Source organism: Lynx canadensis, chromosome F1 (assembly GCF_007474595.2).
Source record: "Lynx canadensis isolate LIC74 chromosome F1, mLynCan4.pri.v2, whole genome shotgun sequence".
In the NCBI taxonomy this organism is placed as follows: Eukaryota; Metazoa; Chordata; class Mammalia; order Carnivora; family Felidae; genus Lynx; species Lynx canadensis.
In genome coordinates this window covers 62,193,878-62,208,046 of record NC_044319.2, presented here as the reverse complement: position 1 = coordinate 62,208,046, position 14,169 = coordinate 62,193,878, and the positions used below count along the sequence as shown (strand labels likewise).

The window sequence follows — 14,169 nt, the reverse complement described above, 5'->3', positions numbered from 1 at the left end:
CGAGGCTTGAATTCATGAATCATGAGATCATGACCTGAGCTGAAGTTGGATGCTTAACCAACTGAGCAATCCAGGCGCACCCTCCCCCCCCATTTAATTCTTTATTCAGTCATTTCTTGGTCGATTTGATCTCAAAAAAGCTAAAAAAAATCATTTATTATATTCACGTGGGCTTGTGGATACTCATTTCCTACTTTGAGTTGTAAATACCGTATTTTGTGCAAAAAAAATGATTTGCTCAAGTTGTGTCCCTTTGGGCCATTGGGGGTGCTCTCTGTTGGATCCTGCATGTCTTTGACATAGCCTCATTGTCATGGTTTCCCGTTTGTGTTTTGAGCATGCCCGTTCTGGCACTACACGATGCTGTGGGCTCATCAGTACATTTCCTGCCCCAGTCCTAGAATCCGCCTTTTCTCTAAGGAGATCTGGTTCCTCTTGCTGGACACTGGTATTAGAAACCAAGACTCGAGGGCTCGTTGCTATTGATGCATCAGTAGCTTCTAGGCTGACGGAGCAGGGAGAGAATCCGTGCATAGTAACCCATGTATATGTTAGTATATGTTATAGTGATGTTATAGTATATGTTATAAATATTTTTATATGTAACCATCTGTATCTTTATGAAGCTAAACATCAGTTCATCTGATGTCTCGAACTCATTTCCACATGGATCATTCTGGCCTCCTCTCTCGCGTGTCTGTAAGAGCCGCCCCGGCAACGACCTACCTGTTCAGTCGCAGCATACATTTATAGTAGTTTCCCGGTTGTTACCCTGTACGCCTCCGGTAGATTTTGATCCATTTTTTGTTCCTTTTTTGTTCTTTTTTAAATCTCCTTCAGATTCAGGAACTGGCACCTCTCCTCTGTCACAGTGACAGTCCTTCCCAGCTTATCTGGACATCGTCTCGCAATGCGAGGAAATCGAATTTCTGCCTCGAGGACATCCAACACAGCAGAGGCCAGGAGCCCTACAGCTCCTCCAAGTACGCGGTTGACCTGCTCAGCGTGGCTGTGAACAGGAACTTCAACTCGCGGGTGAGTCCTGTCTCCGTGACGCAGAAATGGCAGGGTGACGATTTCTGAACTACAGTTGATTTTCTGGTCACCTTGGCTTTCTGTTAGAAGATGCGGTACTGTTTCTTGAGCAGGATTGCCGTGAAGACAAGAGAAGACATGAAGAGGAGTGACAGGTGGTGTGTGTCAGAGTTTTAGGGCAGAGATGATTAGCTCCTGGCCTGGGGTACACGGGCATTCATTCGCCGTCCCGTAGCTCCTCAGCAGCTCTGGCTTCTGCAGCAGAACGGGACCCACGAATGATGCGAGTACCTACTATGAAGCACCTGCTGCGTTTCAGGTGCTGTATCTTTACCTGTGTGTGTCATTCAATGCCTTTCCTGTCCCAGGGACAGTGCAGACAGTAGGTCTGAGTATCCCCATCTTCAGATGAGGGTTAGGTGATTGCCGCCAGCCGTCACGCACAACTCGTTACTAATGGTAGAGCTCAGAGTTGAGCCCAGGGCCGTGTGACTGTAGGTTGGAATTTTCCCACTAAACCATGCTGTGTCCCAGTGTCTGCCATATCAGGTGCTACAGGACAGCCAGGGGTGACAAAGCCTTCTGCACAGTGGGCTTGGGTGACGCTCCAGAGCTCTGTCTTTATGAGGACGCTGGGTTTAGGGGGTGTGTCTTTGCAGAAGGCAACCCTTGTCAGTCTCGCTGGCTCCTTGTGGCCTCTGTGGTCTGGAACTCACTGCTGCTCTGAATGTCTCTCTTGTTCGGGTCTAAAATCTTAACTGAAAATCTCCAGTCTTTCCCATGGCATTTTCCTTTGTTTGCTTTGACTCTGCTGTTTGAGTGTGGGACTGTGGGGAAATTTAATTCCACTAATATTTACAAAAGACCTACCGCGTGTAGGGCACTGGGCCAGGCTTAGGGTTGCAGAGAAAGGAGAGAGAAAAAGATAACCAAGGAGCTGTCTGCCCTTGCCGGACCTTCTCTGATGATACGTCAGAAATAGTCTAAGACTTTTTTTTTTAATTTATTTATTTCTGAGAGAGAGCACACGCAGGAGAGAGGCAGAGAGAGGGAGACAGGATCCGAAGCAGGCTCTGCACCGTCAGCGCAGAGCCTGATGCAGGGCTCGAACTCGTGAACTCTGAGATCGTGACCTGAGTCAAAATCAAGAGTCAGCCAGTTAACCGACTGAGCCACCCAGGCGCCCCCATAGTCTGGGCCTTCTGTGATAGTCTAGACCTGGTTTATTCTGGAATGGACACCTTGTCAGGTGGAGCTCTCTCTTCTGTGGTCCGGGTCCTAGAACCGTGCCTCTCAGTGAAGAGTTGAAGCTGAGAACATTCCCCTAGAACTGGATTGGAATCCTTGGACAAATTATCTCATCTCCCCGTGCCTCAGTTTCCTCATCTGAAAAACAGTGCCTGCTTCACAGATTCGTTAGGAGGGTTGAAGAGGGGCCGGGTGTGATGCAGTCGCAGCCGTGGTCTCGGAATGCACTTGTGCGTGCGCGCGTCTGCACGTGTGTGCACACGAGGGTGTGCCTGCCCACACGCACCTGTCGGGTTTGCAGGTGTGTGCAGATGTGAATGTGATCGTGTAGGTGGTGTGTGCACGTGTGGAGGTGCCCCGGGTGTACAGAAGGCGTGTGGTCTATGTGTGCGCGCCTGTGCTGTACGTGTTTGTGTGGCCATCATCATCAGGATTATTATTGTTATTATTATTTCTTGAGTTCGTGTGTTGGTCTAGTTGTTAGCCCCCTTCTGAGGTTCCTTGAGATGTTTAAAAAGTTGTCACAACTGCTTGTTTCTGGCAGCTCCCTTTTGGGGGCAAGGTCAGAGTGGATTAGCTGCTCTTTTCATAAAAGGCTCTGGGATTTTGCGTATGTTTTAATTGTCTAGTAAGCTTTGGGATTTCATCTTTTACAAGAAAGGGAGTTTTGGCTAATGCTGCTGCCTTGTAACATCTGTATGATTGGTTTTCCTTTTTTTTTTATATATATACATTTATTTATTTTTGAGAGACAGAGAGAGAGCATAAGTGGGGGAGGGGCAGAGAGAGGGGAGACACAGAATCGGAAGCAGGCTCCAGGCTCCGAGCCGTCAGCACAGAGCCTGACGCGGGGCTCGAACCCACGAACCGCGGGATCATGACCTGAGCCGAAGTCGGACGCTTGACCGGCGGAGCCACCCAGGCGCCCCGGGGGGAACTCCATCCTTTTAAAGGCTACTTGTAGCACTGGAAATGCTGGCGGGTCCGTGCAGGCTACCTGGTAGAGTTTAATCGTTCATTAATGACCCGTCACACGCGTCTGCGAACCACTCAGGTCCTCACAGCTGATTCCCTGTGATGTGTGGGGGGACCGTGTTCTTGGACGAGGCTGCCTCCTTGTTTGTTTCTTTTGTTACTCAACGTTAGAACATCACGTGTCTCAGGGACCTTGGGTTTCAGTTCACAGGTTTCTTCGCTTAGGACTGAGTAGGCCCTGACTTCCTAGCTAGCTACCAGAATAAGAAATCCTCCTCAGCTATCTGCGGGGGGAGCTATGTTACTTTCCTGGGAAGAATTTGGGGTCGCTGATGAGTCCAGGCTCTTAACTGTTTTCAGGAGACCTTTGGTGGACAACCAGATCCCTGGGCATTGGATTGTCTGTGTCAGGTGCCATCAGACCTCTGCAGCTCTGAATAAAGAAAGCAAAACTCTAGCTTCTGTTACCCAGGGCGCTTTCTGTCCACTGACCAGTTGGTGGTACACTGATGTGTCCTATTTCCTTTTAAAACATAAAATTACAAGCGAGAAAAGTAGGAGTTAAAATGGTCAGCAGCTACATGAGGTAAAATGTAGTAAAAATTGACCTGAATAAACTAGCAAGACGAATTCCAGTGCTCCAGGGATTAGTAAAGTCCGCACAGGGCCTTTCTGGTAGCTGGGCTCTCTTCCTAGGGGAGATCTTTCTAAAATGACAGGTGCCGGGCTAGGGAGCTGATGGAGGGCTGGCTGCGTGAGGGGTGTCTTTGTGGCGCCACACGCAACCCTCCATGCCCCTCTCACGGCACGAGCTCCCCCCTCGAGCTAGAGGTGTGCTTCTTATGTGCCTGCGGGGGACAGACCCAGGCTTTTAGGTTTGGCTGTCTGTGACGTGTAGATCAGAAACTTCTTGAAGGCAGACACCGTACTGGAAATGTCTTCTTCATCTTCAGGACTTAACTACGATCAATAAACTGGCCTTCGATTACGCCAACACGTCGCAGACTCGGGTAACCAGATCCTGCTTTTCTCTTCCAGCCTCCAGCGTGGCTGTTCTTTGTACTGGGAGTTTCTTGAGAGCAGAGACCCTGTCTTAACTAGTTTTTGCATCCTGAGTGCCTCTCCGTAGCGAGCTCTCCGCACGTGATTCTTACGCCGAAATGGCTTGCCCACCTTCGAGGGCAGCTCCTAGCACAAACCCTCCGCGCCCTGGCTTCCTGGCTCATTGGCGTCTCTCCTGTATTCAGGAGCATGTAGATGGGCTGCGTTGGTATGCACGGAATTTGAGTCTTACAACTGCTCCTGTCTCTGCTCCCAGGGTCTGTATTCCAGTGTGGTGTGCCCGGGTACCATGGTGACCAATATGACGTGTGGAATTCTCCCTCCCTTTGTGTGGACACTGCTGATGCCAATCATATGGCTGGTGAGTGACAGATACTTCTGCTCCTACTTTCTCTTCGACTTGGGACCCAAAAGGTGTGTTTAAGGGTTGGGAAATGATCTAAGCAGTTGAACCAGAAGGTGGCAGGGTTTCATTTCGTCGGAGGTGCCTTAGTAAGGAACCTCTACGTCTCCCGCAGCACCAGCCATCTGAGTGGCCCCTTCTCTTTAAGGGAATGAGCCTTTGATCATGCATCGTAGCTCCCAAGAGTTCTGGGATGCCATAATTTGGGAAAATCTGTGTTAGGTGACATTAAAGTGGATTTCTCTGAGCCGTCAATGCATTGAAAGTTCCCACAAGAAGGGAATGGCTGTGCATTGTGTGACCACGGAACCATGTTTTTGCTCACTTGTTTTTGTTTTGTGCTTTGGGCATGTGGCAGGACCAGAGCTTCCACAGCACATGTTAGAAAATGCTTGCTTACGGGAAAGGTTTCTCTCTCGCAGAGCTCTGGCAGAAAACGTCCCTCTGTTGTGGCAGGCAAGGGGAAAAGATGAGAAGGAAATACGCCTCCGTGTTAAAAGTGGCTGGCTCAGAGTGATGGCGATTATGTGATATTTCTCTTCTAGACTTGTGATACTTAAGTGTTCAGTGATACGAAATGCAAGTTAACCTTTCTTCAGTATGTGAATGAATAATGCTTTGGTGACTCTTCTAAACCACCACAAAATGACTGTCGTTTTCTTTTCCTCAGCTTCGCTTTTTTGCAAATGCTTTCACTCTGACACCGTACAATGGAACAGAAGCCCTGGTAGGTCGCTAGAGTTGCAGTAGCTTGTACGGTCGCTAAGCAGATATAAATGTATTTACGTACATGTTTTAAATGTTTACTTATTTTTAAGAGAGAAGGAGTGCGAGCGGGGGAGGAGCAGAGAGAGGAGGGACAGAGGATCCGAAGCAGGTTCTGTGCTGATGGCAGAGAGCCCGATGTGGGGCTCGAACTCATGCACCGTGAGATCGCGGCCTGAGCCAAAGTCGGATGTTCAACCGACTGAGCCACTCAGGTGCCCCAGAGCGGATATAAATTGCAGCTCACTGATAGTGGAAACAATCTCAACAGAAACGATAGGCTATGTAAATCATCAACGTCCTGTTTTGGACTAAGGGGGACCATAAGGCCGAGTGCAGAGTATTAGGAGTGAAGTTTAAGTTTAGTATCCACCGTAGCCCTGGATACCATGGTTGTAGGGACAGCACGTCTGTGGAAGCAAAGTCCGCCAACAGCTAGAGAGCAGACCAGCGGAATACTACAGGGGCAGGCAGAGCAGGATGGTCTCCGGGCCCTCGGTTCCATGGAGAAGGTCATCTTGCAGGCCAAGAGTACAGGCGACACAGTCCAACTCCCGTTTCCTTATACGAAGATTCTCTTTCCTCTGTTTAAATATTAGAGAATCGATTTGTTGCTTTGTTAGAAAACCAGTGCATTTCCTTAAATCACACTTGACAAGTGGATCCCGTGTGGCAGACATGATTAACTACGCAAGTGCTGTCTCTGAGGGTTTGTCAACCCAGGGCCCAAGGATGCCCTCTGCTAACGGATCCGAATTGTCACACGAGATGAAGCTTATCTGTCCTCTGTCACTGTAGTGCTTGTACTTAGCAGCCTCTTAAATCTTGGCTGAGTTGAAATTAACCAAGGAAAACATGAAAGAAATTGGTTGCCACTCTTGTTTTGGTAAACGTTGCAGAAATGAACGCATTTATTATAGGGACATAAATTGATTGTAGAAGCAAGTGCTTTTAAGCCACTTCTAATGAGTCCTTAATATATTTGCCAAAGCATTAGAGACAATGTGATTACTCATTGACATCCCAGATACTGAAAATCAGGTGTGGCGGTCAAGTATATACTGAGCGTCGGCGGTGCGAGGAACACTTAGAAGACAAAACCTCCAGGTACTAAGGCGCTTAGAGTCGTATTTGGAAAAAAAGAGAATGTCGAAAATAAAAATAGGCGAGAAAATAAGACATTGTGTCATCGGGTGGTAAGCCTCAGACTAATCACCGGGGAATCAGTGGGAGCCGGGCTGGTTGAAGCAGGCTTTGCTTCCTTGGTCTGGGCTCTGAGGGATAAGTTGGCTCTGGATAGGACAGCGTGACCCACGTCGCAGTTTAAAGAAATCTGTTGTGACCCTGCTGTTTTTTCCTAAAATGTCGATGGATGAGTCAGTATCCCCCTGACTGCCATTTAGTGATGGTTGTAGATGCTGGTGGATGTGGATGGATGGGGATTTGGGTACAGCGCACGTGCAGGAAGGATCTCAGGTGAGATTCACCTCCTTACGTGGGCTAAGCCGGAGTGGCCGAAAGCACAGTGGTTGAGGGCGTGGACTCTGGAATTCTACGGATTCTCTTCAGATCCCACGTCTCCGGTTTCTGGCTGCGAACGCCGGGGCACATGTTTTCCTTTGCTTTTATCATTATCTGCAGAACAGGAATTCCAGGCACGGACGAGAGGAAGCTTTACTATAAAGGGTTTTGTGTGTTTCAGCGTTAACGATTTCAAAGAAAACTGTCCTAATGGAAACGGTATAGTTCTGGCAGGTGCATGGACAGGTCAGTGGAGTAGAATAGGAAATTCAGGACGGGCCCCCAGCACACAGGCATCTAGTATATGACAACGATGGCCTTCCAAATTAGTGGGAGAGAGGGGTTATTCTGGAAATTGTGCCAAAAAATAGAATAGGATCTTCATACCTCACACCCAAATAAAACTCTAGATAAATTCAAAGATTTACACACGACGGAGTTAAAATATATAATGACTAGAAGGAAATATGGGGACGTTTCTAAATCGTCTAAGAGTGTGGGGGCGTCCTTACTCCCAGGAACAGACTGAACATTTTGATTAAATAAAAGTAATCAAATTTTGTGTGACCCAAATCCTCACTGTAAGTCTACTCCAAAGACTAACCACGATGCCCAAGAAAAGGTACCTGGCACTCATATCGCAGTAACAGGTTAAGTTTCTTCCTGGTTAAGGAGCTTCAACAGTCCAGAGAAACAACAACCTATTGGAACAGTGGGCCAAGGGTGTGAACAGAGAGTTCTTAAACTGTCTTAATCACACGGAAAGGTGCTCGACCTTACTCATACTAGGAGGCAGCCCCCTTAAGGCTGTAGTGAGATGGTTTCTCAACTCTGATCAGCAAAGATTAGAAAGTTTGGTACCACACTGTCCTGTCGGGCGTAGAGAGAGAGCGTTCTCCCATCTAGCCAGGGGGAGGGTTGACTGACGTAGCCTGGATCAAGGACTGTTGGGCAAGATCATTCAAAATAACACACGCACGTCCCCTTGACCCAGAAATTCCATCATTGGTATTTATCTTACAGATGTTCTCAGACTTAGATCATTCGCTGCAGTGTAGTTTGTACTAGCAGAGGCTGGAGACCGCGTGTATGTCCATCCTTTGGAAATTGATTGTGTACATTACATCCTTGATTGATTGTGTCGATTTCCATCCATGAGATAGAACACTGTTTCTTTAAAAAAGAATGAAACAGCTCTCTATTTACCGAGTTGAAAATATCTCAAAGGGCCTATTGTTCAAATGAAAATGGCAAAGTATCGAATAGTATACATTTGGCTTCCATTTGAGTAAGAGAAAAGAATATACAAGCTTTTAAGCAAATACCTTTTCTTTGGAGGAGTATGTAAGATACTAGCTTGCTTCCAGAGGGGAGAGCTAGGTGGCTGGAAAATTGTGAAGGTAGGGAGACTTACTTTTTACCAGTACATCTCCTGAATGGTGTTCACGTTCAGGCCTATTAAGAACGTGAAATAACGTAACGATGTATCGTGTACTTACCGTGGCATGAGCTGAGTATCAACTCTGAAAAAGCCCGTCTCCATGCTGTGAACTTCAATTTGGGATTAAGGGGAGAGATGGCTAAAACACAAGGGGTTTTTGCTTTAAATAAATTTTCAAAGAGGACCATTAAGCAGATTGCCCTACTTCCTTCAGGGTACAGTAGTGGTTCATGAAGACGTTACAGTTAGCTGATGATATTCAAGAGAAGGTTTAGAGTTTGTTTGGAGCTTGGTAAAGTGCTGATTATCAATCCCCACCAGCCTCACTCATGTCGGGCAGAAGAAGAAAAGAATCATGGACACCCTCTTCCTTCCTAGGTATGGCTTTTCCACCAAAAGCCCGAGTCTCTCAATCCCCTGACCAAATACCTGAGCGCCACCACTGGCTTTGGAAGCAATTACGTAATGACCCAGAAGGTAAATGTGTTTACATGTGGCTCGGCTGCTGAACTGGCCCTCATGGCGTCCCGGCTTCCCTTCCCTCGTTTCCCGTTCTGGTCACTGGCATCTCACTGGCCTGTTTTCCTTTCCATCTGCTCCCTCCTGCCTCCTGCCTCCGGGCCTTTGCATGTCCTCTGCCTGAATGTCTACCTCTTCTTTCAACTGACGGACAATTTCTGCTTACGCTTGAGACCTCGGCTTGTGCCTCAGCCCTGTGTGACCCGGTAGACCAGGTCCGGTGCCTCCGTCGTAGGCTCTCTTGACATCTCATACCTCTTCTGTGTAGGATTCATTCAACGCCGGACTTCTCTGGCCAACTGTAAGCTCTGTGAGCAGGAGGATTATACCCCCTTTTCGAGCATGTTGCCTCGCATGTGATAGGTGCTCAATAGATGTGCTGCACTTGGGTGAAACATGAAGCGTCTGAGTGAAGTTAACTTCCCTTTGGGTGTTCAGTTCTGCTCGCGACAGTTACTGGCTTCTGTGCATTGGTATTTTCAGGAGGCAGGGGATGAACTGTGGGAAAAAAACCCAGAGTGCTGTTTTTTAGACTCCGTATTCTTCCAGAAAGAAGTCACACATGGAGTGACATATAAGAAAATAGGGAAATTTCTTCTGAACTTACAGAACTATTTTTGTTGTATTTTTGTCCCTGTTAGCAAGGTTTATTTCAGCCTCCCATTTTGCACTGCCTCATTTACGTGGGAGGCATTGGCATAAAATAAAATGAGACGGAGGCAGACCAGTTACCCCAGCGACGTCGCTTAATCGGCGGTGGTCTTGTCTGTGTGAGGAACGTGAGGCCTGAGGGGACTGTGCTCTCGCTTCCCATGGTGTCTGTTTACTAACAATGAACCTCTGAACCTCCAGCGTTTTCCAAAATATGCCCTGTGGGATTCTGGTTCCTTGAGAAGATTTGCAAAAAGCAGTTTGTCAGCCAAGTTTGAGAAATGCCTCGTATTTTATTCCCCCTTTTCTGAGGCCTCCACGATGCACACTGGCCCAGGACAGGCTCTGAGAAGTTGCTGCAGTTCGTGTGTGTGTGTGTGTGATGTCTCATCCTGCTGTTTCTGTTTCCTGACTCTATGACTTGTTTTTCCCTTCAAATTTTATGTAACACTTCATAGTATCCTGAAGAAGAAATCCTTGGGAATTCTATTGTAAGTTAGTAAGCTTCCTTGTTTACAAATTTTTGTTTTCTTTAACATTTGTTCAGTTTTGAGAGGCAGAACATGAGCAGGGGAGGAGCAGAGAGAGAGAGGGAGACACAGAGTCCAAAGCAGGCTCCAGGCTCCGAGTTGTCAGCTTCAGTGCCCCACACGGGGCTCGAACCCACGAGCCACGAGATCATGACCTGAGCCGAAGTTGGATGCTTAACCGACTGAGCCACCCAGGCGCTCCAATAAGCTTCCTTTTAAAAAGGCCCTTAGGGGCGCCTGGGTGGCGCAGTCGGTTGGGCGTCCGACTTCAGCCAGGTCACGATCTCGCGGTCCGTGGGTTCGAGCCCCGCGTCGGGCTCTGGGCTGATGGCTCGGAGCCTGGAGCCTGTTTCCGATTCTGTGTCTCCCTCTCTCTCTGCCCCTCCCCCATTCATGCTCTGTCTCTCTCTGTCCCAAAAATAAATAAACGTCGAAAAAAAAATAAAAAAAAAAATAATAAAAAGGCCCTTAGAGGGAATGCCTTGTTTATGAACGGGGAGAAAATGTTTAATTCCATACACCAAAATATTTTACTGGCATTTCATTGAAATGCATTGAAGAAAGTGTTTTAAATGTTGATTAATTCAGAGAAGTCAGCTTTCTCCTCTGTTCAGAGGTGGGGTTGAAGGAGATCTCGAACACCTCTAACAGTTCCAATATTGAAAAATGCTTGACAGGGTTTAAAATGAATGTAAATGTTATTTCCAGAATGTTAAGTTTTCTTTGATTTTCAGCCTCTCAGCTCTGGGAAGAAAGAGACTATTTTTTTTCCGAAGTTTAGGCTCGGTGTTGACCTGAAAAGAGACCCCACTTTATTTTATAGGGGGTGAAAGCTGGCTTTTACATACAGTGTATCACTTAAAACAGAAGAGTGTGAAATAACAGCAGGTTAAACAAGATGAAAGTTTAGATTTCTTGCGCGTAAAAGCAGTTTTGGAGAGAGGTAGTGTTGGGCCGGTATGGCACCCCCCAAATTGTCAGGTCCCCAGGGTCCTTCCGTCACCCCTCTACCGTCCATAAGGTGTGACGCTCATTCTTATGGCTCAAGAGAGCAGTACAGAAGCAGGGAGAAAGGAAGGGATGCCCATGCCTGTAAAGGAGACTCCTGGGCAGTACGACATGCTTCCACTCAGACCTTGCTGGCCAAAGCGTGAATGCGTGGCACCCGGCGTCTTCAATGGAGCCTGGACATGTGGGCTTTTATCTGGAGGGCAGTGCACGCAGCTGAAACTCAGGCTCCGTATGAAAGAAGGTGGACATTAGGAAGATGGCGGTTTGAGTTCGAAAAAAATCTTTTGATCTTTCTGTTTTGTCCTTATATGACAGTCGGTTGATGTCTTCTGTTACTGGATACACAGGGGTTAGCGGGGAGAGAAAAACCAGACCTTTCAGTCTTGCTGGGCAAGGGCAGCGTCGGTAGGTTTGGTGAGTGTTGGAGTTTGGTCTTAACACGTCCTCAGGATCTCAGAGTCGGAAACCCTGGCCCTGTCCTCCCGGCCCTGTTCTCTTGTTTCCGGTTCTCTAATGTATGTTGAAGGCCTTCCTTTTACACAGAGCCCATTTGTTTCATTTTTCCTCTCTGGTCATCGCTGTCTTCGCTTCTTTTCTAGATGGACCTAGATGAAGACACCGCTGAAAAATTTTACCAAAACTTACTGGAACTGGAAAAGCACGTTAGGGCCACCATTCAAAAAAGAAATCATCAGAGCTGACCATTATCCCCTCTGAAACACTGTGTGCCTTCTGCACATTCTGGACTTCTGTTGAGTTGGATGATGTGCACTTTTGGGAGACCATGAACTAGAAGGGTCTCTTTTCCTTCCTTTCAGGATTCTAAGACTGTGTGTGTGTGTGTGTGTGTGTGTGTGCGCGCGCGTGTGTGCGCACGTGTGTGTGTAGACATGAGAAAAAGATGGGTAAGTAAAATCTCAGTTACATAGTCTCCAGGATGGTGTCACAGCAAAATTGTGCGAGGGTCACCCAACCAAGTATGTGCTCATTGGTTCTGCCAACTGGAGCCCAAGGCCCACGGCGTGGGATGAGGTGACCCGAGGAGCCGTGACACAGGCACTCGCTGGTCTTCCACTTGGCCTGCTCGAGCAGGAGAAAGTACCGGTCGCCCTCTGAGCGGTAATCTGAGCTCTGTCCCTTTTCTTGTGAACAGTTTTCTTAGGTCTTGTACCCGATTTCTTCCTCCACATGCTGCTTCTAAAACTCCTGACATCATTAGAATCCTAACAGTCCTAATACAGATACCCATGTAGTTCATCGCAGGAACAGAAGTGTCTTTGTGTTTGCACCACTTGAATCCTGTCTTCTTTTGAAAGTGTCTTTTACTGATGTTGAGGTGGCCTGTGTCAATACCGCGCCCGACCCTTAGCACCATTTGCAAATTGGTTCATTACTGACCAACCTGTGTTCGTGATTATATTTTAATGTTGGCACACTTGCAGCAAAACGTGATTTACTCACGTTGTTTCAAATTTTCCAATTGAATAATTGCCGGTGAGCTATCTGCTGGTGTCAGCAGCAGCTGGAAGTGGTTAGGACTCAAGTTTGCGTGATGTGAAGACAAAATGCTATGAGACGCCTAGGTGTTTTTGCCCCAAATACAACCAGCACCCTACCTGGATTGTAATAAAGCGAGCAAAAGTTTGAATGACTTAATAAAAGCAAAACAGGTTCTAGAAATGTCATTTCTATACATTCTCAGTACGGATTTTGGTTATGGTTTCTCTAATTTTGTTGCTAGAGATGCTGTTGATGATGTTAAACATTCTGTGCGTGAAGAGAAGGACCGAATGGTTCTGCCCACCCCCCGGTGTCTTTGGGGTTGGAGAGTGGAGGGCAGGCTGGGTTGAACTCTCGCAGCCACTCACACTGCAAGTTTGCAGGAAGCACTTTATTGTGGATCTTGGGCTCCACATCAGGGAAGTGGAGTAGTTAGCGTCCTGCTTCCTGTGGTCACGGGTGTGGAGGGACATTAAATGCAATAACACATGGGAATGAATAAAGAGCATTTTTTGAGAATGGTGACAGTATTTTTTTTTTAATGTTTATTTTGAGAGAGAGACGGAGAAAGAGTGTGAGCGGAGGAGAAGGGGAGAGGGGAGAGAGAATCCCAGGCAGCCTCCACGTGGGGCTCGAACTCACAAACTGTGAGGTCATGACCTGAGCCAGAATCAAGAGTCGGATGCTCAGCCGACTGAGCCACCCGGGCGCCCCGACCATACAGTTTTTTTCAGAGATGAACAGGCCGCAACATGCTGGTTCAAATGGTGATGACTGTCCGTGTCCCATCTGACTGAGAATTGGTTGGAGGGGAAGAGTGTGGATTCTGGGGCTGGGTGGACACTGGATCAAATTTGGGTTCAGTCATTAGCTACCTTAATGACTTAGGGCAAATCTCTTCAATTTATACCTGGATTTAACTACAAAATATTTAATATTGCTACCAGTGCGACCTCGAAGGATTGTGAGACTGTATCCTAGTAGATGCACAGTCAGCACAAACTATTATTTATTTCTGTTCCACAGGAAGTGCCCCAGAGGACACTTGAAACATGAACTAAATCCTGGTATCCTGCCATTTATGATGCGTCAGTGGGTTGGGGCTCTGCATATTTTCTGAGCCATTTTATCAGGTTTCTTTGAAATAGAGAACAAATCACAGCTCCCCTGGCCCCCACCAAGTACATACCCCAAGTGGCATACCTCAACAATTGGTTCTTGTCATTAAATCGTCTCAGATTTCACTGTCTCTGTATCTGAACGTGGCTACTAGATTGAAGAAGATTCAACTACTGGGAAGTTGGGCTCCAGGAGATGCCTGAGCTTCCTCTTCTAAATGGCTGATCAGATTTCTGTGGACTGGTGCATTTATTCCGATTTCCACGACGGGTTCAATATGAGTAGTTCATTCATGGTGCAGGTATGTTTGGGGCGCTGGCTCTGCCCCAGGCCCTGTTGGGTTTTGAGGATGTAAAGTGAGCATGTGGGCGATAGAATGGGGATTCCCA

General features: G+C 47.3%; 1 protein-coding gene across 6 annotated transcripts in view; it reads left to right on the top strand.

Annotated features, from left to right (window-relative positions):
- HSD17B7 (hydroxysteroid 17-beta dehydrogenase 7) overlaps positions 1 to 13,180 on the top strand; it is a 34,037-nt gene extending 20,857 nt beyond the window's left edge. For 3 of the 6 annotated variants that reach the window (XR_004343082.1, XM_030302281.1, XM_030302280.2), the window contains exons 5-9: positions 841 to 1,035; positions 4,577 to 4,681; positions 5,394 to 5,450; positions 8,829 to 8,927; positions 11,761 to 13,180. Coding sequence is in view for 5 of the 6 variants with exons in the window: in XM_030302281.1 (XP_030158141.1) it covers positions 841 to 1,035; positions 4,577 to 4,681; positions 5,394 to 5,450; positions 8,829 to 8,927; positions 11,761 to 11,862 (558 nt within the window). In the remaining variant the exon portion in view is untranslated. The remainder of the gene's footprint in view (positions 1 to 840; positions 1,036 to 4,576; positions 4,682 to 5,393; positions 5,451 to 8,828; positions 8,928 to 11,760) is intronic. The other 3 variants (XM_030302283.1, XM_030302282.1, XM_030302284.1) reach the window with 3 other exon arrangements.
- The last annotated feature ends 989 nt before the right edge of the window (positions 13,181 to 14,169 follow it).